Source organism: Papio anubis, chromosome 6 (assembly GCF_008728515.1).
Source record: "Papio anubis isolate 15944 chromosome 6, Panubis1.0, whole genome shotgun sequence".
Taxonomy (NCBI): Eukaryota; Metazoa; Chordata; class Mammalia; order Primates; family Cercopithecidae; genus Papio; species Papio anubis.
In genome coordinates this window covers 32,666,071-32,692,043 of record NC_044981.1, presented here as the reverse complement: position 1 = coordinate 32,692,043, position 25,973 = coordinate 32,666,071, and the positions used below count along the sequence as shown (strand labels likewise).

Here is a 25,973-nt window from a genome sequence, read left to right as displayed (position 1 = left end):
TGCCACCATGCCTGGCTAAATTTTTGTATTTTTTGTAGAGATGGGGTTTTTCCATTTTGTCAGGCTGGTCTCCAACTCCTGGACTCAAACAATCTGCTTGCTTCAGTCTCCCAAAGTATAGACATTCTTAAAACTAGTTTTAGCATATCACACCCACTAGAGTGGAAAATAGCAAGTGTTAGTGAGGATGTAGAGAAATTGAATACCTCATACATTGCTGGTGGGAATGCAGAATGGCTCAGCTGCTGTGGAAGATTTGTGGGTCCTCAGAAGCTTAAATGTAGAATTATGTTTGACCCAGCAGTTTCACTTTTAGGTATGTACTTAAAGGGATTGAAAAGCTTGTACTCAAACATTTGTAGAGGAATGTTCAGCACTATTTACAATAGCTGAAAGGTAGAAACAACCAAATGTTAACCAGTAGATGTGGATAAACACTTTGTGGTATATGGTGTATACATAAATTGGAATGTTATTCAACTATAAGGAATGAGGCACTGATACATGCTACAATGTGGATGAACCCTTCAAATATGCTAAGTGAAAGAAGACAGACACTAAAGGTCACATATTTATTGTGTGATTCCAGTTATATGAAGTATGCAGAATAAGCAAAAATCCATAGATACAAAAAACAAATTGATGGTTGCCAGTGGGAGGGTGGGGACAGGGAATACCTGCTAAATGGGTATGAGGTTTTTTGGGGTTTTTTGTTTTCTTGGACGAAGTCTTGCTCTCGTGCCCCAGGCTGGAGTGCAGTGGCACGATCTTGGCTCACTGCAGCCTCCACCTCCCAGGTTCAAGCAATTCTCCTGCCTCAGCCTCCCAAGTAGCTGGGATTACAGGCGCCTGCCACCACACCCTGCTAATTTTTGTATTTTTAGTAGAGATGGGGTTTCACCATGTTGGCCAGGCTGGTCTCGAACTCCTGACCTCAGGTGATCCGCCTGTCTCAGCCTCCCAAAGTGCTGGGATTACAGACGTGAGCCACCGCACCCAGCTGAATTCTCAATCTTAATGTGGTTGTTACCTATCTTTTTCTGTGATTTCTTGTGATAACTCCTTACCTTCCTGAATTGAGTAAATGTTATTTCTAGTAGAATAAAGCAGTCTGATGGTTAAATTTAATTCATTTCAGAACACAAAACTTTGTGAAATAGTACTTGAAATTACATAAAAATATTTTCCCTGCAATAACTATCTTTCTATCTTAATTTTCTCCTATATAGTTAATGTTTTATTCCTGGCCCACCATATGATTGGCTCTTTTTTTTTGTTGTTCTCATGTTTGTAAGAACAATAAACTTGAATTCATACATCTATGAAGAGCTGTTTGTGCCCTATCTACTCTCTGGTTATTGCTCCTCTGCCCAGCCCTAGCTCTGGCCCCCCTGTGAGGCATGGGTTTTATATCTCATGGCTCTAGCTGGGCATCAGGCCAGGCTATCATGGTTTACAATCTATTGGTATAAAATAAAAATTTCTTTTTTACTTTAAAAAATAATTTCCACATAATCACTTGATTGTGCTTATGTGTGGAATTAGTATTTTAATACTAACCTGTGAAAATTTTCTGTGACTCCTTTGAAATAATACGCCATAGGATGGAGTTAGGAACCCATAATAACAGTAACAAAAAAGAATAAACTTAAGACATGGATAAGATCAGTGAAGATAAAACTTTTTAAATGTTATTGAAAAAACTTGAAAAAGTATCTTGCTCTTAGGTGGGAAGTTTCAACATCCTGTCGATTCTTGTAAATTAGTCTATAAATTCAACTTGATTCTTGTTGAAATTATAAGGGGGGTGTGTGTGTGTGTGTAAACCACTCATGCAGTTTCTGATTTCAAATGGATAAGAAACCTTGGAGGAAAAGCCAGTAAAACTCTGAAAAAGAAGAGTGAAGGGCAAGTATGGTGATGTTAGCCCCATGAAACCATGTTGCAGACCGTGGTACTTAAAATAGAATGCTACTAAACTGGATCATGAATTGGCAAATGAATCAATAGAACCAAATAGATAGTCCAGAAATAGACCTCAATGCATATGGGAACAACTGACAAATACCTGGAAAAAAGTATAGTCGGGTTCCTTCCTCATATTTATAATCAGAATAATTTTTACATAGATAGGAAGTACAAACATGAAAAACTACAACCATAAATTACTAGAAAAAAACCTGGGATAATTTCATTGTAATCTTGGACTAAGACAGGACCTTCTAATTATGCTAATTTGAGTCATAGAAGAAAGGATTTGAAGGACCTACATGAATGAAAAGCTACACCTTGCTTATGGATTAGAAGACATACAGTTTTTCTGAAATCTATTTGGTTTTACAATACTAATCAAAATCTCAGCAGGTTTCTTCTTTTAAAAAAATAATATTTTCATTCTAAAATATATGAAAGTACAAATGGCTAAGGATAACCAATGCATTATTATTTTTTTTTTTTTCTGCAGGGTGCAGGGGATATAGGGTCTTGCCCTGTCACCCAGGCTGCAGTATAGTGGGATGGTCACGGCTCACTGCAGCCTCAATCTCCCAGGCTAGGCGCTCCTCCCACCTCAGCCTCCCTAGTATTGCTGAGACTACAGGTGCTCACCACCATGCCCCGCAAATTTTTTAGTTTTTATAAAGATAAGGTTTTGCCATGTTGTCCAGGCTGGTCTAGAATTCCTGGGCTCAGGCAGTCCACCTGGCCTCCCAGAGTGCTAGGATTACAGGCATGAGCCACCATGCCTGGCCTTAAAAAAACCTTTTGTTATGGAAAACTTAAAACCTGTTCCAAAGTAGACTGAATAGTATAGTGAACCCCTATGTACTCCTCAGTCAGCTTCAACTGTTATCAGCTCATGGCCAATTTTGTAGGATGTGTTCTTAATCACTCCTCCCCCTCCACTATTATTTTGGGTCCAATCTCAAACACCATATAATTTTATCTGTAAATTTTCAGTAAGTACTTCTAAAACAATACTGTCATTAAAAAATAACCACAATTCGGCTGGGCACGGTGGCTCACACCTGTAATCCCAGCACTTTGGGAGGCCGACGTGGGTGGATCACAAGGTCAGGAGATCGAAACCATCCTGGCTAACACGGTGAAACCCTGTTTCTACTAAAAATACAAAAAATTAGCCGGGTGTGGTGGCGGGCGCCTGTAGTCCCAGCTACTCGGGAGGCTGAGGCAGGAGAATGGCGTGAACCCGGGAGGCAGAGCTTGCAGTGAGCAGAGTTGCGCCACTGCACTCCAGCCTGGGCGACAGAGCGAGACTCTGTCAAAAAATAAAAGATTAAAAAAAAAAATACACACAATTCCATAATTATACCTAAAAATAATTATATAGAAAACACAAAATAAATGATTGATTTTTTTCCCCCTCAATTTGTCATTATTCCCCAAATTAGTGAGTTGGTTCATTGGCATCCCTCAGTGGTTACCAGTTCTGTTTTTATTTTTTAAAAATTATCAATATAAACTCATGGATTTAAATATATTTGATATTCTAGTCTGTTACAGTTATTCTTACTGGCCTATTTTTGACCAGCGTGAACCTTTTCAAGTTAAATCCTGAATCCTTTTGATACAGTCCTAGTGGGTTTTGATAGCTTCTTCAGTATCTGATTTGACAAGATGTTTCAGACTTATCTTGTATATTTCCTGTTGGTCATGGAATCAGCCATATCAGGAATGAAAGTACAGCATTCTGTACAAAGAATCACTATTGGTTTTACAGATATAGAAAGGATAATAAGGGAATATTGTGAATAACTGTAAGGCAATCAAATCAGTATTTTCAATGAAATGGGCAAATTTCTTTTTTAAATTTAATTTTTAATTTTTGTGGGTACATAAGATATTTTGATGCAGGCATACTATGAGTAACAGTAACATCAGGGTAAGTGGGTATCCATTACCTCAGGCATTTATACTTTCTTTCCAGGGCTTTATTTCTTACATTGTTAAGCATCTGGTTCCTAAGATGTCCAGTATCACAGACACAGCCAGGAACAGTGTGTCCTGCATTTAAAATACCCAGTCCCTTCGTGGCTCCTGTCATGCTTTTCTCTCTTGAGATTGTCCCATTCTACTCCTAAACAGGGTCTTATGTTTACTGGTTTATTGTAAAGGATATTTCAAAGGATACAGATGAAGAGATGCATAAGGGAGGTATGGGGGAAGGGGACCGAGCTTCCATGCCTTCCCTGGGTGCACCACCCTCTAGGGACCTGCACATGTTCAGCTGTCTGGAGTTCCCCAAACCCTGTCCTCTTTTGAGTTTTTATCCAAATTTCTTGAAAGATACAAGCTACTAAAGCTTCCTTAAGAAGAAATAAATAAGCCTATGTCTATTAAAGAAATTGAATTTGTAGTTAAGCCCCACCCCCCCCCCAAAAAGCTGTAGGCCCAGGTGGCTCTGCTGATGAATTCTAACAGATATTTAAGAAAGAAATAGTGCCATTCTACACAATTTCTTTACTTTTTAGAAAATAAAAAGTATAATTTCTTTATTTTTAGAAGAGGAAACATTTGCCTGTTTTATAAAGCCAGTATTACCTTGATACCAAGATGGTACACTACAAAAGAGAACATCAGACACTGTATCCTTCCTGAACAGAGACCCCAAAACCCTAAACTAGACATTAGCAACTTGCAGTATACAAAAAGAATAACACTTCATGACTTAACTGTGATTTATTCCAGAAATACGAGGCTGGTTTAACATTTAAAAACTGGTCAGTGTACTTTACCACACTGACAGACTAAAAAAAAGAACCACCATATCATCGTGTCAGTAGATTCAGAAAAAGCATTTGACAAAATCCAATATCCATTTATAAAAAAAAAAAAAAAAAAAAACAGCCGGGCGCGGTGGCTCAAGCCTGTAATCCCAGCACTTTGGGAGGCCGAGATGGGCGGATCACGAGGTCAGGAGATCGAGACCATCCTGGCGAACACGGTGAAACCCCGTCTCTACTAAAAAGTACAAAAAAACTAGCCGGGCGAGGTGGCGGGCGCCTATAGTCCCAGCTACTCGGGAGGCTGAGGCAGGAGAATGGCGTAAACCCAGGAGGCGGAGCTTGCAGTGAGCTGAGATCTGGCCACTGCACTCCCGCCTGGGCGACAGAGTGAGACTCCGTCTCAAAAAGAAAACAAAACAAAACAAAGCAAAACTCAGCACTAGGAGTGGAACTTCGTTAACCTGATAAAGGACATCTACGCCAAACAGCTAACATCATACTTAATATTGAAAAAATGAATACATTCCCCCTAAGATTGGGAATAGATAAGGTTGTCTGCTCTTACCACTTCTATTCAATATTATTTTGGAAGCCCTAACCAGTACAGTAAGGCATGAATGAGAAATAAAAGACATAAAAATTAAAGGGGAAGAAGCAAAACTATCTTTATTTGCTGATAACATGATCATCTATGTAGAAAAATCCTAGGGAATCCACCAAAAAGCTGCTAGAACAAATAAGTGAATTTAGTATGGCACAGAATATAAAGTCAATATATAAATATTTTATATATATATATATTTTTTCTCCTGAGATAGTCTCTTGCTCTGTCGCCCAGGCTGGAGTGCAGTGGTGCGATCTTGGCTCACTGCAACCTCCGCCTCCTGGGTTCAAGCAGTTCTCCTGCCTCAGCCTCCCTAGTAGCTAGGTTTACAGGCACCCGCCACCACGCCTGGCTAATTTTTGTGTTTTTAGTAGAGATGTGGTTTCACCATGTTGGCCAGGCTTGTCTCGAGCTCCTGACCTCAAGCAATCTACCTGCCTCGGCCTCCCAAAGTGTTGAGATTACAGGCGTGAGCCACTGCGGCTGGCCAAATGTGTGTGTGTGTGTGTGTGTGCACACGTGTGTGTGTCTGTTTATTTGAAATGAAATCTCACTGTACTGCCCAGCTGGAGTACAGTGGCTGTTCATAGGCATGATCATAGAGCACTGCAGCCTCAAACTCCTGGCCAGGCCCAGTGGCTCATGCCTGTAATCCCAGCACTTTGGCAGGTTAAGGTAGGTGGATCCCGTGAGTCCAGGAGTTCAAGGCTAGCCTGGGACCAGGCGCAGTGGCTCACGCCTGTAATCCCAGCACTTTGGGAGGCTGAGGTGGGCGGGTCACCTGAGGTCAGGAGTTTGAGACCAGCCTGGCCAACATGGTGAAACCCTGTCTCTACTAAAAATATAAAAATTAGCCGGACTTGGTGGCGGGTGCCTGTATTCTCAGCTACTTGGGAGACTGAGGCAGGAGAATCGCTTGAACCCGGGAGGCAGAGGTTGCAGTGAGCCGAGACCACACCATTGCACTCCAGCTTAGGCAACTCTGTCTCAAAAAAAAGAAAACCAAAAAAAAAAAAAAAAAAAAAGACTAGCCTGGGCAACATGGCGAAACCCTGTCTCTACAAATAAGTATTAGCCAGGTATGGTGGCAGGCGCCTGTAGTCCCAGCTACTCAGGAGGCTGAAGTGGGAGGATTTCTTGAATCCCGGAGGTCAAGGCTGCAGTGAGCCTGTCGCCCACTGCCTCCAGCCCTGAAGCGATAAGCGAGGTCTATCTTAAAGAAACAAGACGGCAGTGGCTCAAGCCTGTAATCCCTATGCTTGCACTTTGGGAGGCGGGGGCAGGCGGATCACCAGTCCAGAGTCGAGACCATCTGTAGCTAACAGGTGAAACCCCATCTCTACTAAAAATACAAAAACAGCGGTGAGGTGGCTGGGCCTGTAGTCAGCTACTAGGAGGCTGAGGCAGGAGAATGGGAAATGAAGCCGGGGTGAGGCTTGCAGTGAGCTGGGGATCGGCCACTGCACTTCCCGGTCTGAAGTGACAGAGGCCGAGACTCCGTCTCAAAAAAAAAAAAAACAAGACCAGAATTATGGCTCATGCCTATGAATCTAGCACTTTGGGAGGCCAAGGCAGGGTGAGATCCTTGAGTCAGAGCCGAGAGACCAGCCTGGCCAACATGAGTGAAAACCCTGTCTCTGCAAAAAATACAAAATTAGCTGGATGTAGTGGCATGCACCTTTAATCCAGCTACTCAGAACTGAGGTGGGAGAATCGTTTGAACTCTGGAGATGGGGTTGTAGTAGGCAAGACTCTTGTCTCAAAACTTTGGGGTTGTGTATAGGTAAGTAAAACAAGATTGGCAAACATTGATAGTTATTGAAATTGGACTACTTAGGAATTCATTATATTTTCTCTCTACTTTTATGCATGTTTGAAATTTGTGTATAATAAATAATAAGTTTTAAAAAATACCCTGTGGTTATTTTAAAAAAGGAAGGGGTTCTCAGAGTGTGCTGATAAAATGATCTCCAAGATTTAAGTGAAAAGGCAAAGTAGAACAATGTGTATAATGGGTTACTATTGGGGTTGACAAAGAGGAAAGAAAAGAGTAAATATGTATTTATTTATACTCATACGTTAGAATATCTCTAGAAGTCTTCACAAGAAGTGCCTCTTGGGACAGAGTTAAGAGAAAAGGCTTGCTGTGTTTTTTTTTAATGCCCTTTGAATATACACATTATGTACTATTGAAAAAATAGTTGTTTGAAAAGAGTAGAATTAGGAAGACAAATTCTAGACACATATACCTGTATAAATTTAGAATGATAGAATATTAATGCTGAAAGAATTTTATAGATTTGGGCCATCTCATTTTAAAACTGAAAAAGCTGAAGTCTAGAGAGAGGTAATTTTTTCATTGCATTTATGTGACTGGCGTCAGAGGCAGACCTGTAACCCAAAGTCTCCTGACTGTCCTCCTCTGTAAAGATGACAGTATGCATTTGTGGTTTAAACTTTGACATCTTAAAATAGACTGAATTGTGGTTAATAAGTTGATGCTACCTCGGGAACACAATAGCTGCCCTTGAGTTTACAGTGAATGTCTTCTGTTTGAGCACGTATTATGGAGGCTATCATTTGGTACATGGCTTGGCAAAATCAGCATATTGATGAGCAGGAATTTTACAGTATATTCCCATAGTTCTAAGACTGTGGGAAAATTATGCAGTTCATGGATGTCAGGAAATGCTGTTACTGTGACTTTGTTTATTAAAATAACCTCAAGGCCAGGTGTGGTGGCTCATGCCTCTAATTCCAGCACTTTGAAAGGCTGAAACAGATGGATTGCTTGAGCCCAGGAGTTTGAGACCAGCCTGTGGAACGTGGTGAAACCCTGTCTCTACAAATAATGCAAAAATTACCCAGGTGTGGTGGTGCACACCTGTAGTCCCAGCTGCTGGAGTGGGTGGGGGGTATTGAGAGGATTGCTTGAGCCCAGGAAGTTCAGGCTACAGCGAGCCAAGATGGCTCCAGTGCAGTCCAGCATGGGCGACAGAGTGAGACCCTGTCTCAAAAAATAATGATACAGTAAAATAACCTCGAGAAACTGGAGCATTTTAAATATTTCATTCACTTTATTTGGCTTTCAGAAATTTCCTAAGAAATAGTGTTTGGCGTTGTTCTTGGCCAATTATAAGAATTTTTTTTTTTTTTTTTTTTTTGTAGAAACGGGACCTTGCCTTGTTGCCCACGTGGTTCTCGAACTCCTGGGCTCCCACAGTGCTGGGATTACAGGTGTGAGCCACCATGCCCACCTCCATTTATACATCTTAAATACTTGTTCTAAAATATTCAAGCCATCCTCAAGGTTTTAAAGTAAAACACTTCCTCCTTAGCACTGCTGATTGTACTATACAGAGGCAATCTCTGTACACCCTGGGGACTCACTTAAGAATGATACATCTGTGTGTATATATAGTTTTTCTATATTTTTTTTTTTTTGGAGACGGAGTTTGGCTCTTATGCAGCCCAGGCTGGAGTCTGTGTGTGATCTCAGCTCACTGCAGCCTCCCAGCCTTCGAGGTTCAAACAGTTCTCCTCCTCAGTCTCCCAATGGCTGGGATTACAGGCACCTGCCACCACGCCCAGCTAGTTTTTGCTCATTTTTAGTAGAGACAGGGGTTTCACCATGATACAGTCCAGGGCTGGTCTTGAGACTCCTGACCTCAGGTGACGCTGTGCTTGACCCTCCCCAGAGAGTGCTTTGGGATTACAGGCATGAGCCACCACACCCAGCTCTCTAATTTTTTTTTTCGTTTGTTTAAAGACAGAGTCTTGCCTTATTGCCTAGGATGGAGTGCAGTGCACAGTCATAGCTCACTGTAACCTCAATCTCCTGAGCTCAGGTGATCCTCCTGCCTCAGCCTCCCAAATAGCTGGGACTACAAGCATACACCACTAGGTCTGGCTAATTTTTTTTTTTTTTTTTAATAGAGACAAGGTCTCTCTCCATGTTGCCCAGACTGGTCTTAAACTCCTGGCCTCAAAATATCCTCCCATCTTGGCCTCCCGAAGTGTGTGTGTGGAGGGTTTTTTTTTTTTTTTTTTTTTTTGAGGTGGGGGGGTGTAGAGATGGGGTCTCAGTACATTATTCAGGCTGCTCTCAAACTCCTGGGCTCAAGTGATACCCTCACCTCAGCCTCCCAGAGTGCTGGAATTACAGGAGTGAGCCTCTGCGCCTGGCCACCAAAGTTTTTTTTTTTTTCTTTTTAAAATTTCTGTCAGTGTGCATCCCAAAGTGTTGAGATTACAGATGTGAGCCACTGTGCCTGGCCCCCATATCTGTGTAATAGTTTGTGTCTGTGGAAACCTTTTCATATTGTTCTTAAAATAATCTTGTTGCTCCCAAGGTAAAAACTGTCAGAATATCTGTTCATAACACAGTATGATGTTTCTTTGTACTAGGCAGGGAATTTCCTCTTTGGTTAAATAAGCGGCCTGATAAGCTAACTAAGGTGAAGCAATGTTTATAAGGCATTTTGTAAATTGACTGTTTATGTCTAGTGGTTCCTTCTTTGAGCATTTTTTTTTAGTTCCTCTGTAGCTAAAAAAAAGAATTTTAAATTTTTAAAAGAGTTGTTAAAAATAGTAAAATGCTTTAAAGCTGTAGAAACTGAAACTTCTGTGCTTGGCCCTATGATAATTTATTGATTTACTTTCAGCAAGTTATTTAACCTCATACTTAGTTTTACTCATCTTTTAAACATTTTATGGGATCATCATGCACAAGAACTTGTGACAGCTGTTCTTTAAAACATTGTGTAAAATATAGTAAATGTCCATTTATCTGGAATCCAAACAAGTACAGTTACTCACTTTTACAGATAATTACTCACTTTTATCTTGGCCTTATTTTTAAGAAGGGACACATAAATTATTTAAAGGGCTCATCTGAAGATGCAATTTGCAGAGCATATAACAGATTTGATAGAATATGGTCCTGGTGCCATCTGGGGTACCAGCAGAGCACTCTGGCAGTATTGGCAGTGTTGAGGGGCTTGTAAAATGTCACGGGAATTGCATTGTTGGAAACAAGATCATGTTGAGTGCTTTACTGCATGCAGTTGATTCTCCAGAAATCAGTATCATGTCTAATCATGTAGTTTGTTAATCAAGATTTCCTATGGCATAGATTATCACCGTAAGTAATCTCTTTTTTTTTTTTTTTTTTTTTTGAGACGGAGTCTCGCTCTGTCGCCCAGGCTGGAGTGCAGTGGCGCGATCTCGGCTCACTGCAAGCTCCGCCACCCGGGTTCACACCATTCTCCTATCTCAGCCTCCCGAGTAGCTGGGACTACAGGCACCCACCACGACGTCCGGCTTATTTTTTGTGTTTTTAGTAGAGACGGGGTTTCACAGTGTTAGCCAGGATGATCTTAATCTCCTTACCTCGTGATCCACCCGCCTCGGCCTCCCAAAGTGCTGGGATTACAGGCGTGAGCCACCGTGCCCGGCCTAATCTAATTTCTTTAAGGAGAGTATTTCCAGAACTTTGACCTAGGGTCTCTGGAGTGTGTCTATGCCCACTATACCCTTGGCAGTAGGAATGGAGACTTGTCTGATACCAAGGTGGATGGTGGGTGGATAGGGAGAAAGGGGTCAGATCCTCTGGCCAGAGCTTTGCAAATGCCCATCTTCCCCTTGTGTTAGTCTTATTCTGGCTGGAAGATTCTGATACCGTTGTTTACAAAACCACCGTCGGTTTCCCTCTTAACTGCAGTCCCACATTCATACAATTTCTCACCAGAAATACTCTTAGACGTCTCACTGAACCCTCAAATTCATATGCTCAGAGGATGATTTCACAACTCCTCCCTGTGGTTCCCTCCTCCACTGACGCCTCCATATTCTCCTTGGAAGGCTGCTACACCATTGACCCAGCCCATATCCAAGGAGTCATATTCCCACGTCCTGTCAGTCACTTGGCCTTATAGACTCTTCTTTCTATGTATCTGGAAACCTGTCACTTCCTTCCGCTTCCCACTCCTACTGTCTTAATCATTTCTCAACCTGCATTACCGCAGGAACCTGCTCCATTAGCATGCTTTCCCATCTCCAACATATGTCAAAGTTACCTTTCTAAAACTCAAATTGGGTTTTAGAGGCCAATTCAGGAGGATCCCTTGAGTCCAGGAGTTCAAGACCAGCCTGGACAACACGGCAAAACACCGTCTCTACAAAGTAAAAATAAAAAGTATTAACCAGGCTTGGTGGCACATGCCTGTTGTCCCAGTTACTTGGGAGGCTGAGGCAGGAGGATCACTTGAGCTCAGGAGTCCAAGGCTGCAGTAAGCTATGATTGTACAACTGCACTCCAGCCTGGGCAAAAGAGCGAGATCTTGTCTGAAAAAAGAGAAACCTTCCCATATCATTTCTCGGTTATGATCTATGCCCTACTCCCCGAGTCTGAGTTGTTGTTTCTTTTTTTTGAGACAGGGTCTTGCTCTGTCACGCAGGCTGGAGTGCAGTAGTGGGATCATAGCTCACTGCAGCTTCGACTTCTTGGGCTCAAGCAATCCTCCCACCTCGGCCTCCCCAGAAGCTGGAACTGTAAACATGCACCACCACACCTGGCTATTTTTTTTGTTTAGGGTTTCTGTTGTTGTTGCTTTTGTTTTTTGAGAAGGGTTTCATTCCCATTGCCCAGACTGGAGTGCAGTGACGTAATCTTGGCTTACTGCAACCTTCTCCTCCTGGGCTCAAGCAATTCTCCTGCCTCACCCTCCTGAATAGCTGGGACTACAGGCTCACACCATCGTGCCTGGCTAATTTTTTTTTTTTTTTTGTAGAGATGGGTTCTTGAACTCCTGAGCCCAAGTGATCTGCCTGCCTCAGCCTCCCAAAGTGCTAGGATTACAGGCATGAGCCACTGCACCTGGTCTAATTTTATATATATACACACACACATATATATGTATGTGTACATATATGTGTATATATATATATAGATTGATTGATTGATTGATTTTGGTAGACATGGGGGTTTCTCTATTTTGCCCAGGCTGGTCTTGAACTCCTGGGCTCAAGTGCACCTCCTACCTCAGCCTCCCAAGTAAGGTTTACAGGCATGAGCCAGTACGTCCGGGCAAGTATCTCTTTTCATTATCACTGTGGTATCCTCAAGCTAAGTATTTCTCAGTCTGTATAATTACTCTTTTTTGGTCTTCCACTAGATACTCGGTTCCTTTAGGGCAGGGACTATGGGTTTCTTTTATATTTTAAAAATTTGTATTCAGCACTATTTAGCAAAAAACCCCACAGCAATTTCTAAGAAATAAAACAGTCGTGTTCCTGCTGTATTTCTCCCTCCCTTCATTAGGTGTACCATTCCCACAGATTTCTTTATCATTTCACTGCACACATGTTACAAATCAATACAATGTTTTTTCTGCTGTGCCCCTGTGGAAAACAAGTTGTCACTGCGCCACCTGTTGATTTCTGCCTGCTCTACAGAGCCACCTGTATCATGAATCCAAGAGTCTGTTTATGGATGGGTGTGTTCTGTGGGTCTCTTTATCCACCTCTGCATAGATATCACCTGTCTCAATGACTAAAGCTTCAAAATGGTCTGATACCTGGTCAACTGGTTTCCCACTTTGATCTGCCTGCAAACTGCAGTGTATTTAATCTCTACGTCTCCAGTTCCTGGCTCATGATGATACTTAATGAACATTTGTTGAATAGGTAATTTTTCCCCCTTAGTGTGTTATTTTCAGAATCTTTTTGGAGCTTTTGCACTTAATTTCTTTTCAGATAATTGTATATGTCAAAATCAAACTTCAGAATAAGAATTTACTGACCAGAACACCATTTAGTACTTTATATGATAGGAAGGAGTAAAACCACTGGCTAAAGTGAAAAATTTTTTGTGGGTGGACACAGTGGCTCATGTCTTTGATCCTAGCACAATGGGAGGCCAAGGCAGGAGGATTGCTTGAGACCAGGAGTTCAAGACCAACCTGGCCAACATAGTGAGACCCCCATCTCAAAAAAATGAAGTTTAAAAATTTTTTAAATTAGCTGAGCATGGTGCTGTGTACCTGTAGTCCCAGCTACTCGGGAGGCTGAAGCTGGAGGATCCCTACAGCCCAGGAGTTTGAGGCTGCAGTGAACTTTGATCCTGCCCCTGTACTTCAGCCTGGGCAACAGAATGAGACCCTGTCTCTACAAAACACAGAAACAGAAACTTTTTTTTTTTTTTGTAGTAAATTCTCAATAGGTTGTCAAGGAAACTTACTGAGGAGAGCTATTTACCAGTAACAGTGTTTGCTTTGAAGTGTGGCTACAAACTAATGAGGCTTGCTTCCTTCAGCCTCATTATTGTAGTCTAGTTCATATAGTCATGGTTGAATGTGCAAAGCAGTAACACTTGCTAGGTTTACTAATTAGTGTTTCACATTGATTGAAATTTAGAAATTGAATGCTTATACTTTGTCAGAGGTTTCCTTTTCTTTGCTTTAGCTTTGAAATATTCCTGTAAAGGTTTTTCTTTTGGACTGTAACTTCATTGCATGGCCTTAGTCAGCCTTTGAAGCAATGCGTAGGTTTATAATGGCTGGCAAGCACTTTACCGGGAAGTGAGGGAAGAAAGACTATGTGTTGTTATTTATACAACAAGTCAGTGGAGGATTAACCCATTTTACTACTTTTTCTTCTTGAATCTTTTTGTAGTTGGATAAATATGACTTAAATGCCTTTGTCTAGAGTCTTTGGAGGGCTTTTTTTTTTTTAACCTTGTAATTTGAATTAACCTACATGCTTATATTTGGGTTTATTTTCTTTTGATAAGGAATGTTTTAAAATGTAAGATTGGTCACAGTTATTGAAGAGAATGAATGTGGCACTAGTTTTATGATTTAGTAAATCACTGGCCAGGCACAGTGGCTCACGCCTGTAATCCCAACACTTTGGGAGGCCTAGGCGGGCGGATGACCTGAGTTCGGGAATTCGAGACCAGCCTGACCAACATGGAGAAACCCCATCTGTACTAAAAATACAAAAATTGGCCGGGCATGGTGGTGCATTCCTATAATCCCAGCTACTCAGGAGGTTGAGGCAGGAGAATCGTTTGAACCTGGAAGGCGGAGGTTGTGGTGAGCTGAGATCATGCCATTGAACTCCAGCCTGGGCAACAAGAGCAAAACTCCATCTCAAAACAAAACTAAGGATAACCTGGAAGCTTATTCCATTGAGGTATAGACTCTGGGGGAAAAAAAGTAGCACTGACTCCCTTCAGCTTTTAAAAAATGACTGTGATTGGCTGGGCGTGGTCGCACACCTGTAATCCCATCACTTTGAGAGGCCAACGTGCGTGGATCACCTGAGGTCAGGAGTTCAAGACCAGCCTGGCCAACACGGTGAAACCCCATCTCTACTAAAAATACAAAAAACTAGCTGGACATGGTGGCGGGCGCCTGTAATCCCAGCTATTCGGGAGGCTGAGGCGGGAGAATCACTTGAACCCAGGAGGCAGAGGTTGCTGTGAGCCAGGATTGCGCCAGTGTACTCCAGCCTGGGCAACAGGAGCAAAACTCCATCTCAAAAAAAAAAATAATAATAATAATAATAATAATACTAATAATACTGTGATTGCAAAACTAGTTTTTTTTAATTGAAATGAAATTCACATAACATTAGCCATTTTATGTTTTATTATTTTTTTATTTATTTTTTGAGATGGAGTCTCGCTCTGTCGCCCAGGCTGGAGTGCAGTGGCCGGATCTCAGCTCACTGCAAGCTCCACCTCCCGGGTTTATGCCCTTCTCCTGCCTCAGCCTCCTGAGTAGCTGGGACTACAGGCGCCTGCCACCTCGCCTGGCTAGTTTTTTGTATTTTTTTTAGTAGAGACGGGGTTTCACCGTGTTAGCCAGGATGGTCTCGATCTCCTGACCTCGTGATCCGCCTGTCTCGGCCTCCCAAAGTGCTGGGATTACAGGCTTGAGCCACCGCGCCTGGCCACATTAGCCATTTTAAAATGAACAATTCATTGGCATTTAGCAATCACCATTTCATATCTACTTTCTGAATACTTTCATCTTCCCCAAATAAAGCCCTGTACCTATTAGGCAGTTGCTACTCGTTTTCCCCTTCCTCCAGTTACTGGTAACCACCAATCTGGTTTCTGTTTCTCTGGATTTGCTTATTCTGTGAATTTCATATACATGGAATCATACCATATGTGACCTTCTGTGCCTGGCTTCCTTCACTTAGCATGTTTTCTTTTTTTTTTTTTTTTTTTTTGAGACAGAGTTTCGTTCTGTCACCCAGGCTGGAGTCCAGTGGCCGGATCTCAGCTCACTGCAAGCTCCGCCTCCTGGGTTTACGCCATTCTCCTGCCTCAGCCTCCCGAGTAGCTGGGACTACAGGCGCCCGCCACCTCGCCCAGCTAGTTTTTGTATTTTTTAGTAGAGATGGGGTTTCACTGTGTTAGCCAGGATGGTCTCGATCTCCTGACCTCGTGATCCGCCCATCTCGGCCTCCCAAAGTGCTGGGATTACAGGCTTGAGCCACCGCGCCCGGCCCACTTAGCATGTTTTCAAGGTTCATCCATATTGTAGCATCTGTCAGTAATTCGTTTTTTTAATGGCTGAATAATATCCCATTGTATGTATAGGCCACATTTTGTTTATTCATTCACTCTTATTGGATATTTGAGTTTTTACCTTTTGGTTATTGTAAATAATGCTGCTATAAACATTTGTATGGAAGTATCTGTTTGAGTACCTGTGTTTAGTTCTTTTGGTTACTTACCTAGCAGTGGAGTTACTAGATCTAATGGTAACTTTATGTTTAATTTACTGAGGAACAACCAAATTGTTTTCCACAGTGGCTGAATGAAGCATTGTACATTCCTATCAGCAGTGTACGAGGATTCCAATTTCTCTGCATCCTTGCCAGCACTTCTTATGCTGTGTTTGGTTGATTGAATTATAGCTATCCTAGTGAGTGTGAAGTAGTATCTCATTTTGGTTTTACTTTGCATTTCCCTAATGACTAATGATGTTGAGCATCTTTTCATGTGCTTATTAGCCATTTGTATATCTTCTCTGTAGAAATGCTGTTTATCTTTTCGTTGTTTTAAATACTGTACCTGTATTAAATATAGAATTTGCAGATATTTCCTCCTGTTGTGTAGGTTGTCTTTTCACATTCCTGATTATGTCCTTTGTTACACAGAAGTTTTTAATTTCAGTAAAGATCAATTTATCTTGTTTACCCTTTTGTTGCTCATGCTTCATATCTAAGAATTTGGCATATCTTGCCAAATTCAAGATCATGACAGTTTACTCCTGTGTTTTCTTCTAAATGTGTTATAGTTTTAGCTCTTACGTTTAGGTTGTTGGTCTATTTTGATTTTGTATAAGGTCTGAGATAGTCCAATGAGAGGATTTTTTTTTTTTTTGAGTTGGGGGTCTCACTCTGTGGCCTAGGCTAGAATGCAGTGGCTTGATCATAGCTCACGGCAGTCTCAAACTCCTGAGCTCAAGCAGTCTTCCCAAGTAACTGAGACCACAGGTGTGCACCACTAAGTCTGGCTAAATGTTGTATTTTGTTTTGTTTTGTTTTTTTGTAGAGATGAGGTCTCATCATGTTGTCCAGGCTAGTCTTGACCTCCTGGGCTCAGGCAGTCCTCTTGCCTTGGCCTTCCGAGGTGCCAGGATTACAGATGTGAGCCATCACACCTGGCTCTTATAGTACCTTTTAACTGAGTATATGTACATATCAACCAAAAACTGTGGATTTCATAGTATTTTAAATTATTTTGCATTGTATTAATCAAAGCAGAACTTAAAATATATTTGAAAAATAGTACTTGTAAGTTTAAGACAATTTTTCAGTCCATGGCTTATACACAAGTGACTGAATATGGATTCATGGATTTCCTTCCCATAACACCACGATCTTCTATGAATCTACAGATCACATATTTTGTAGATGAGCATCAGAAGAATCTCTTGTGACAGGGAAAAGAGAGACTGAGGATGAAGGTAGAGTTTCCAAGGGTCCATAGCTGCAGAGACCTCAAGGAAGAGGCTGGGGATAACTGGAATGTCATTAACTAGAAGGCAGTGGTGGAATCTGTAAGGGCTAGAGAGGAAGTAGCATTTCATTTGAGGCAACAAGGATGGTTGCAGAGTTTAGTTTGTAGGCTCACAGGTCATCATCAGAAAGTAATGGTTTAGGGAGCAGTTGAAGATTCCTTTACTTCCTTTGGAAATAATGCCAACTCAACTCAGCCTCCAAACAGGGAGTCCAACTGACTTTGTTTAGTATCTTTCCTACAGAGAGGGATAAGGAAGGAAAAGGAACTAGGCAAATTCTAGATTTTTATTTCAACTCTGACCAGAATGCTGGCTGAGTCTTTAAAAAAAAGTCCGGTTTTATTTTAGCTGAAAATGTGATGAAAGGAATTTTTCTACTTCTCATGTGGCCAGGAGAATTAGGGTCCCTTAGAGTCTAGGGTGGTGTATTGTATTGGCCTGTGGCCATCTGATGGAGCAGGAACTGGGATACAGCTCCCAGTTCATGAGTGAGAAACTTGGTGGGGAAGTGTTGGATCACAATGGCAATCATGGTCAAGGGCCTTCTGTCTTCTGGCCAGCTTTTTCAGTGCTGACAGGCTCATCAGTGACAATCTTTTTTTTTTAAGTCTTTTTTCCACCTTGTCAGGTCTGTGTCCAAAGGGCAAAAGGAACAAGGAGGGGATAAATGAGCAGGTGATTGAGCGTCTGAGGGGAGTGTAGAGATAATGGTCTTCAGATGCCCTTCTGCTTTTACTGGCTGATTGCCTATTTTTTCAAATAGAAACAAAAGCTACTTTGCAAGAAGTGATTTGGGAAGGCATAAACAAAGAATGGATCTTGGTTACTTTGATGTTTGTGGTGTTTAAACTCTGAATTTGTGTGGATGTGTCTTTTTGAATTTTTAACCCCCCCCATGCAACCTTTGTGACTTAACAGGTGCTACTTGTGAGCAGTAGTCGCCATCCAGACAGATGGATTGTCCCTGGAGGAGGCATGGAGCCTGAGGAGGAGCCAAGTGTGGCAGCAGTTCGTGAAGTCTGTGAGGAGGTATGCATGGAGAAGAGAGGGCACAGCTATGCCTCGTCATCATGAACCTGTCCTATCTGTGTAGTTCTTTAATAAATCAGCACTCACTGAATAAATGTACAGTCACAGAAAAAGGGCAATGAATGGTTACCCGGTCCCTCCTTTATTACTGTGTGATGGAGTTGTGACATGGTAATGTTAACCAGGCACTCTATGCCAGACTTCCCATGACTTTTTATGCCAGACTTTTGTGACTTCCCATGGATTTCTTCCAACACTGCCTATTACCTGTGGCACAAAATCAAGAAGCAAATCGTTCCTCACCTCTAAGGAGTAAGAGGAACAGGCAGCATTAGTATAAATGACTCATTGTCATTAAGCTTTGGAGGAGGCCCTTGTTTTCATGTGCTTACTGCATCCTAGCCATGGAACTGTGGCTAAAGCAGTGAATCTGTTAGCCAGATACTGTTAATGGTACAACTTGAGAGATAATAGTATCTTCTCTTTTATTTAGTCACAAGATGTTCCACATACATGTGTTGAGTTTCTGGGCCATGATATCCTACTAGATACTCCAGAATAAATAGAAGAAATAAAGTCATGGACCCTTAGTTCTCTTATTTCAAGAATTTACAGTCTGGGGGAAACTGAGAAACAGATTGCAATTCAAAACCCAGAGAAACGAACTATTGTTTTCCCATAGCCTCTTTTGGTGACACCATGCTCTGCTCTTCTTGTTATCTCATTTAGGACTCATAACTCAGTTGTGTAAGCTTTATTGCCACAGTTTACTTGCCCTGGTCACATAGGTAGTGCTTTTGAAATCCATTTCCTTGTTCTAGAGGGAATTTAAGATTGATTCTAAGAACATATAAAAAAGCACTTACAGCAAGTCTAATTTCTGTGTTTCTTTTGGATCCAGCTTTTGGTGAAGTGCACTTAGAATAATCTTACCCTTGGAATATCCAAGGAAGTCTTGGTTCTCGCTCTGAATTCCTACACTTACATTGGCTTATGTTACTGTCGTTGTAGCATCTATCTTACACCCATAACTAAATTGTTCTCTCTGAGGGCAAAAATCACGTTTCCCATCAAAAATCCTTACTTTCCGTGCCTATTACACAGCTAGGTGAACAGAAAGTAATTAATATATGCTTCTTTGATAGATGGAACAATGGTTGGAACAATGCAGATGCTGAAGAAATACCCTAAATGGAAATTGTCAGAGTATAGAAAGTGATAAACATTGACAGAGAGGATATGAGAAGGCATTCTTACAGGAGGCTAACCCGGTTAGAACCAAATGGAATCAAGAGAGGGTGTAATGAAGAGAACATTGACGTGGGAATCCTGGTTTCTGTTACTGTCAGTTAATAACTGTGTGACCTATGAGAAAATAACTTTAAACACCCTGGACCTTTGTCCTTCATTTGAATATCTTCCTTTTTACTCCATCGTGGAGGGAGGGAGGGGAATATGAGGTTCAAATGAGAACATGAGTATGAATATCCTTTGTGAATTATGTATCACTCTACCACGTAGGATGTATGCAGCTGAAAATAATATTATGCCCATTACTGTTCTGTAACAGGCTTATTATATCACATAATAAGTCGTCCCAGGTTGGCTGACTCAGCAGTATTAAGAACCCAGGTGCTTCCCGTCTTTCTGTTCTGCCATCCTTGGTACATTGGCTTTTGTTTGCGGGCTTGTCTCCTGTGGTGACAAGATGGCTATCACAGCTCTATCCTTACACATTCTTTTCAAATGTAGGGCACACAGTTTTACCTCATGGGTCTCTTTATTTGAGAGAAAAGAAATTTTCCCCAGAAGGTCCCCCAGCAGACTCTTTATGTTGGTGTTCCAGAGTTGCTTCGCATGCTTGTGCTTAAACTTCCTGGCAAAAGGTATATCAGTTCCATGTTTAAACTACTAGAGCCTTCACCATCTAGGATTTGACTTTGAGAAATCTCTTAGACTTTAATTTAAAGCAATTGAAAAGCATGACCAATAAGAGAAGATAAAATGTTTATTTTGTTAGAAATTTAACTTATATTGGAATGTGCCAATACATGTTTACTCTAAAAAAAAATGAATAGATAATATATAATTTTACAGTGAGAAAAAATTTATTATACAGGCCATACAGTCTCTGTCACAGCTACTTAACTCTGCCATTATAGGGCAAAAGTAACCATAGACAGTAAAATACATAAACAAATGGGCACGGCTATGTTCCAGTGAAGCCTTATTTATAAAAACTGTGGTGAACCATAGATAATGCCTGGTTTAAGCTCTTGCTACTCAGAGTGTAATTGATGGACCAGCAACATCAGCATCAGCCAGGAGCTTGTTAGAAATGGAAAATCTCAGACCCCAACCCAGATCTACTGTATCAGAATCTGATTCTAATAGGACCTCTGGTGATTTTGAGATCCTACTGCCTTTAAGAGTATTGAATTCTTACCAATGAGTGTTCTGAGAATTCTTCCTGATGGATCTGTGGAGAGAAATGCTCTTTGAGGGATGGACTGTGGTTTGGTGGTCTCCACACCCATTCCAGTGACTCTTCTGACATGGAGAGATTAGAAAGCTAAAAAGTACTTTTCCTAGACTCAGGTAAGGAATGCAACTAAGTCTCCTTGATGATATTTAGATATCCCCAATACAAAGCACTTGTACAAGATTGCTGTAGTCACGAGGAGGTCATGTTCTGAGAGCAGCGGGCCCATCTGTTTTGGTGGCACACATTTAGACAAAGGAGATATGGTTTTGGAATTGGCAGCTATAGTGTCAACTTCCTGATTTGGCTGGTGGCTTTTATTTGGCAGCTTCCTGATCCACCCCAGAGACAGCAACTCCCTTGGCAGTCCAGTTCTGCCATGTGGTTTTAAGAATTGTTCTTGGAACCTTGGTGTGTGTTTCTTGAACTCTCCCAGTGATTCTGTAAACTGTTTTTATCCCTTATAAACCATTATCTTAAACTAATCAGGTGGAATTCTGTTGTCTGCAATTAAAAATCTTGACCCAACCAGATTCCCTGTGAATGTTAGCAGCTGCTTTAGTTGTATCAGACGTTCTCCTCTGCTTGGCCATGGTAACCCATCAAGGAATTGAGGTGTCTTTGCAAAGCATCCCCCTCTAGAGAAGAGTGTCCAGTGGCCCGTGAGAGAGGTGTCTGATCTACAGTGTGTCAGTAGTTTAATCAGGCAGACCTGTTTCTGTGGGAAAATGAAGCTGTGACAGAATCCAGTTCAGAATCTGCACCTTCCTCATAACTGTTTACTGATTGAATGTTACTTGTCTGTTCAACAGATATTGAGTGCCTATCCATCTTGCACAAAATACTGGGCCACAAATTGGGGATACAGAAATTTGGGTTCTGCCATCATCACATGAGCTTAACGTCTCACTAAGAATACAGAGTTAATAGGAAACTATAATTTGAAAATTCAACTTTGAGGGAACAGTTTGTACAGCATGCTGGGGCACTTGTTGGCAGAGTAGCCAATTCTGGCACAAAGACTGGCTCCTAGGAGAATGTCTGGATGGTTATAGACCTGCTCATTTAAGATTTTTCCATTTTGGAGGGACTTTGGGGATACAGTAGGTAGTGTGATGGTGGTCTTGTACATGATATCCCCACATAAGGGAGATTAGATAGAGGAGGGATGAAGTAGCTGGTGAGCTTTTCTTTACTGTGAAGCAGAATTGGGTTCCCACTTTCCTGTCAGACCTGGGATAATGCAGAATTAGAAGGGTGTAGACACACCCTGAAGGCCAGGTATGATTCTGTACTTTGCATCCCTAGGCCTGAGGGCACCAGAAGCTTTGCCTAATTCTTTCTGTAGGAACTCGAAGTTTGACTGTTCAAATAAGTGGTGTGGTAGGGCCCGTTGGTGGACCTAAACTGAATAATTTTGATTTAAATCCAGTTGGCTTCTGTAGGTTCTAAGGTGCTTAAGGCAAAAATAGTATTTGAGAGTGACCATGCAGTTGTGGATTCAGACAGATTGTTACAAGACCTAAAATGGAGTGGTGGTTCTCTAGTAGAGAGAGAGGAAAAAGTTCAAAGACCTTGTGCAAAGACTTGATACTTGGTTTTGGGAGTTGTGGTTGGAATATCTCTGGCCGTTCTACTTTTGTAGAGCACATTTGGAATTTGTGTCTGTTTCAGGAAAGCTTACCTTATTTGTTGTCACTGTTGCTGTTCTGTGTTTGAGTGTTACAGTTGAGTTGTCCCTCGGTTATACAAGTGCAGCTAAAATGTAGAAAACCAGATGTTTGCAACAGGAAATGCATTGAGGGAATAGGAAGGATATAGGGTACTGTACTTTTGTTTCCTGGAAATTGCATACTATCCTCCTATAGGTAAAAGGGAGAATAGTGTGAAATAGGAATAAAGTGCTCGTGAAACAAGGAAATGAAAAGTGCAGCACAAATAATTAAACTACACTCCTCATATGTTTAGTATCTTACCTAGCTCCTCTCTTGAAAGAATCCTGATCTTGAAACTTTATTCTTTCAGTAATACTAGAATAAAGTACGGGATATGATGATGTGATTCTTCTTTGACTGCAGGCAAGCTCTGCCTGCCATTCTCAGCCTTAAAGAATCCTTCCTGACTTTAGATCGAGACCATCCTGGCTAACACAGTGAAACTCCATCTCTACTAAAAATACAAAAAAAAAAAAAAAAAATTAGCCGGTCGTGGTGGCGGGCGCCTGTAGTCCCAGCTACTCGGGAGGCTGAGGCAGGAGAATGGTGTGAACCTGGGAGGCGGAGCTTGCAGTGAGCAGAGATTGCACCACTGCACTCCAGCCTGGGTGACAGAGTGAGACTCCGTCTCAAAAAAAAAAAAGAAAAGAAAAAAATAATAATCCTTCCTGACTTTGAGCAAATTTTTTTTCTGCAGTCAGAGGAGAATCATCTAATCTTATCCCATATTTTATTCCAGCATTATTGAGAGGATAAAAAAATGTCTGTGAACTGCTTTGAACTTTAGAATAAGTATCCAAATAAATAAAATGTACACACAATAAAAATAAAGAGAACATGTCATTACAAAAACAGAAACAGTTCAGTGGCTTCCATCAAAACAGAATGAAAGAAGTGGATTTTCCAGTTTTATTAACAGAGAATTAGACTTGAAATCAGAGACTTGAAATATTGATAGATGTTTTTTATTGTCCTTGAAGGGAAGCTTTTGTAAACAAAGCACTATTTAGAGGTTTATTTAGTTTTCAAGATGTTTATGCTTTCAGATCTGATTTTTTATTTGGAAATGTAGGAGATTTTAATAGCCACTTTTTGAGGGGCTTTGTGGATAATACCTCTATGCCAATTAGTTGAAAACCTTCAGATGTTTCAGATTGCATTTATAAATTTAATATATTTGATTTTTTTTTTGAGAATTTCAGTTGTCCTACTTAAAAAAAAAAAAACTTCATAAAGCTCTTTAATGAAAAAAAGTCTTGTGAAAAACTACTACAAGTAAACACAGGGGGAAGCATTTTAGGGCACTGGTCTGGACAAAGATTTCATAGGTAAGACCTCAAAAGCACACGTGACAAAAGCAAATATAGACAGATGGGATTGTATCAAACTAAAAACCTTCAGCACAGCAAAGGAAAGAATCAACAGTGAAGATATAGTCTACAGAATGGGAGAAAATATATATGCAAAATATTCATTCAACAAGGGATTACTATTCAGTATACAAAGAACTCAACAGCAAAAAAAGAATCCAATATTAAAATGTGCAAATGATATGAATAGACGTTTCTCAAAAGAAGACAAATAGCCAAGAAATACATTGAACAAGGCAGGGATTAGGGACAGCAACACCGCTCCCAAACTCCCCCACCCCACTCAAAAGTGTGTATATAACCTTTTGTTTGTTTGTTTTGAGACGGAGTTCCGCTCTGTCATCCAGGCTGGAGTACTCACTACAACCTCCGCCTCTGGGTTTCAAGCGATTCTCCTGTCTCAGCCTCCCAAGTAGCTGGGATTACAGATGCCTGCCCCCATGCCTGGCTAATTTTTGTATTTTTAGTAGAGATGGGGTTTCATCATGTTAGCCAGGCTGGTCTCAGACTCCTGACCTTAGGCAATCCACCCGCCTTGGCCTCCCAAAGTGCTGGGGTTATAGGCATGAGCCACTGTGCCCGGCCCTTATATCACTTTTGACTCTACAAAAACTTAACTGCTAACAGTCTAGTGTTGACCAGAAGCCTTACTGTTAACATAGTCAGGTAACACATATTTTGAATATTGTATGTTATATATACTGTATTCTAGAGAAAAGAAAATGTTGTTAAGAAAATCATAAGAGAGAGAAAATACATTTACTGTTCATTAAGTGGAAGTGGATAATCATAAGGTCTTGATGCTTGTCATCCTCACATTGAGTAGGCTAAGGAGGAGGAAGAAAAAAGGTTGCTCTTGGTATCTCAGAGATGGCAGAGGTGGAAGAAAATTCATGTATAAATGGAGCCACATGGTTCATACCTGTGCCGTTCAGGGGTCAAGCTGTATATGAAAAAATGTTCAACATCACTAATCATCAGGAAAATGCAAATTAAAACCACAGTGAGATATTATCTTCCCCTAGTTAGGATGGCTATTACTTAAAAAGACAGTAACAAAGCCAAGGATGCCGGGCGTGGTGGTTGATGCCTATAATCCCAGCACTTTGGGAGGCTGAGGTGACCAGATCACCTGAGGTCAGGAGTTCAAGACCAGCCTGGCCAACATAGTGAAACCTCCTCTCTACAAAAAATACAAAAAAAAAAAAAAAAAGATTAGCTGGCCTTGGTGGCGGGTACCTATAATCCCAGCTACTTGGGAGACTGAGGCAGGAGAATCACTGAAACCTGGGAGGCAGAATTTGCGGTAAGCTGAGATCACGTCACTACACTCCAGCCTGGGTGACGAGAGTGAAACTCCGTCTCAAGAAGAAAAACAAACAAACAAACAAAAACAACGCCAGGGAGGCTGCAGAGAAAAGGAAACTCTTATATGCTATTGGTAGGAATGCAAATTAGTATAGCAATTATGGCAGGCTGTATGGAGGTTCCTCAGAAAACTGAAAATAACTTTGGGAGGCTGAGGTGGGAAGATGACAAGATAAGGAGTTCAAGACCAGCCTGGCCAACATGGCAAAACCCCGTCTCTACTGAAAATACAAAAATTAGCCTGGCACAGTGGCATGTGCCTGTAATCCCAGCTACTTGGGAGGCTGAGGCAGGAGAATTGCTTGAACCTAGGAGGCAGAGCTTGCAGTGAGCCAAGATTGTGCCACTGCACTCCAGCCTGGGTGACAGAGCAAGACTCTGTCTCAAAAAAAAAAAAAAGAAAAGAAAACTGAAAATAGAACTACCATATGATCCAGTGATCTCTCTGGGTGTATATCCAAAACAAAGGAACTCAGTGTATTAAAAGTCTGCACTTCCATGTTCATTGTAGAATTATTCACAATAGCCAAGATATGGAATCAGCCTAAGTGCCCACCAACTGATGAATGGATAAAGGAAATGTGATATATATAAGTATACACACACACAGCACTCA

General features: G+C 41.3%; 1 protein-coding gene across 1 annotated transcript in view; it reads left to right on the top strand.

Annotated features, from left to right (window-relative positions):
• NUDT3 (nudix hydrolase 3) overlaps positions 1-25,973 on the top strand; it is a 119,331-nt gene that overhangs the window by 34,998 nt on the left and 58,360 nt on the right. The window contains exon 2 of the mRNA XM_003897469.5: positions 18,312-18,422. Coding sequence (XP_003897518.1) covers positions 18,312-18,422 — 111 coding nt within the window. The remainder of the gene's footprint in view (positions 1-18,311; positions 18,423-25,973) is intronic.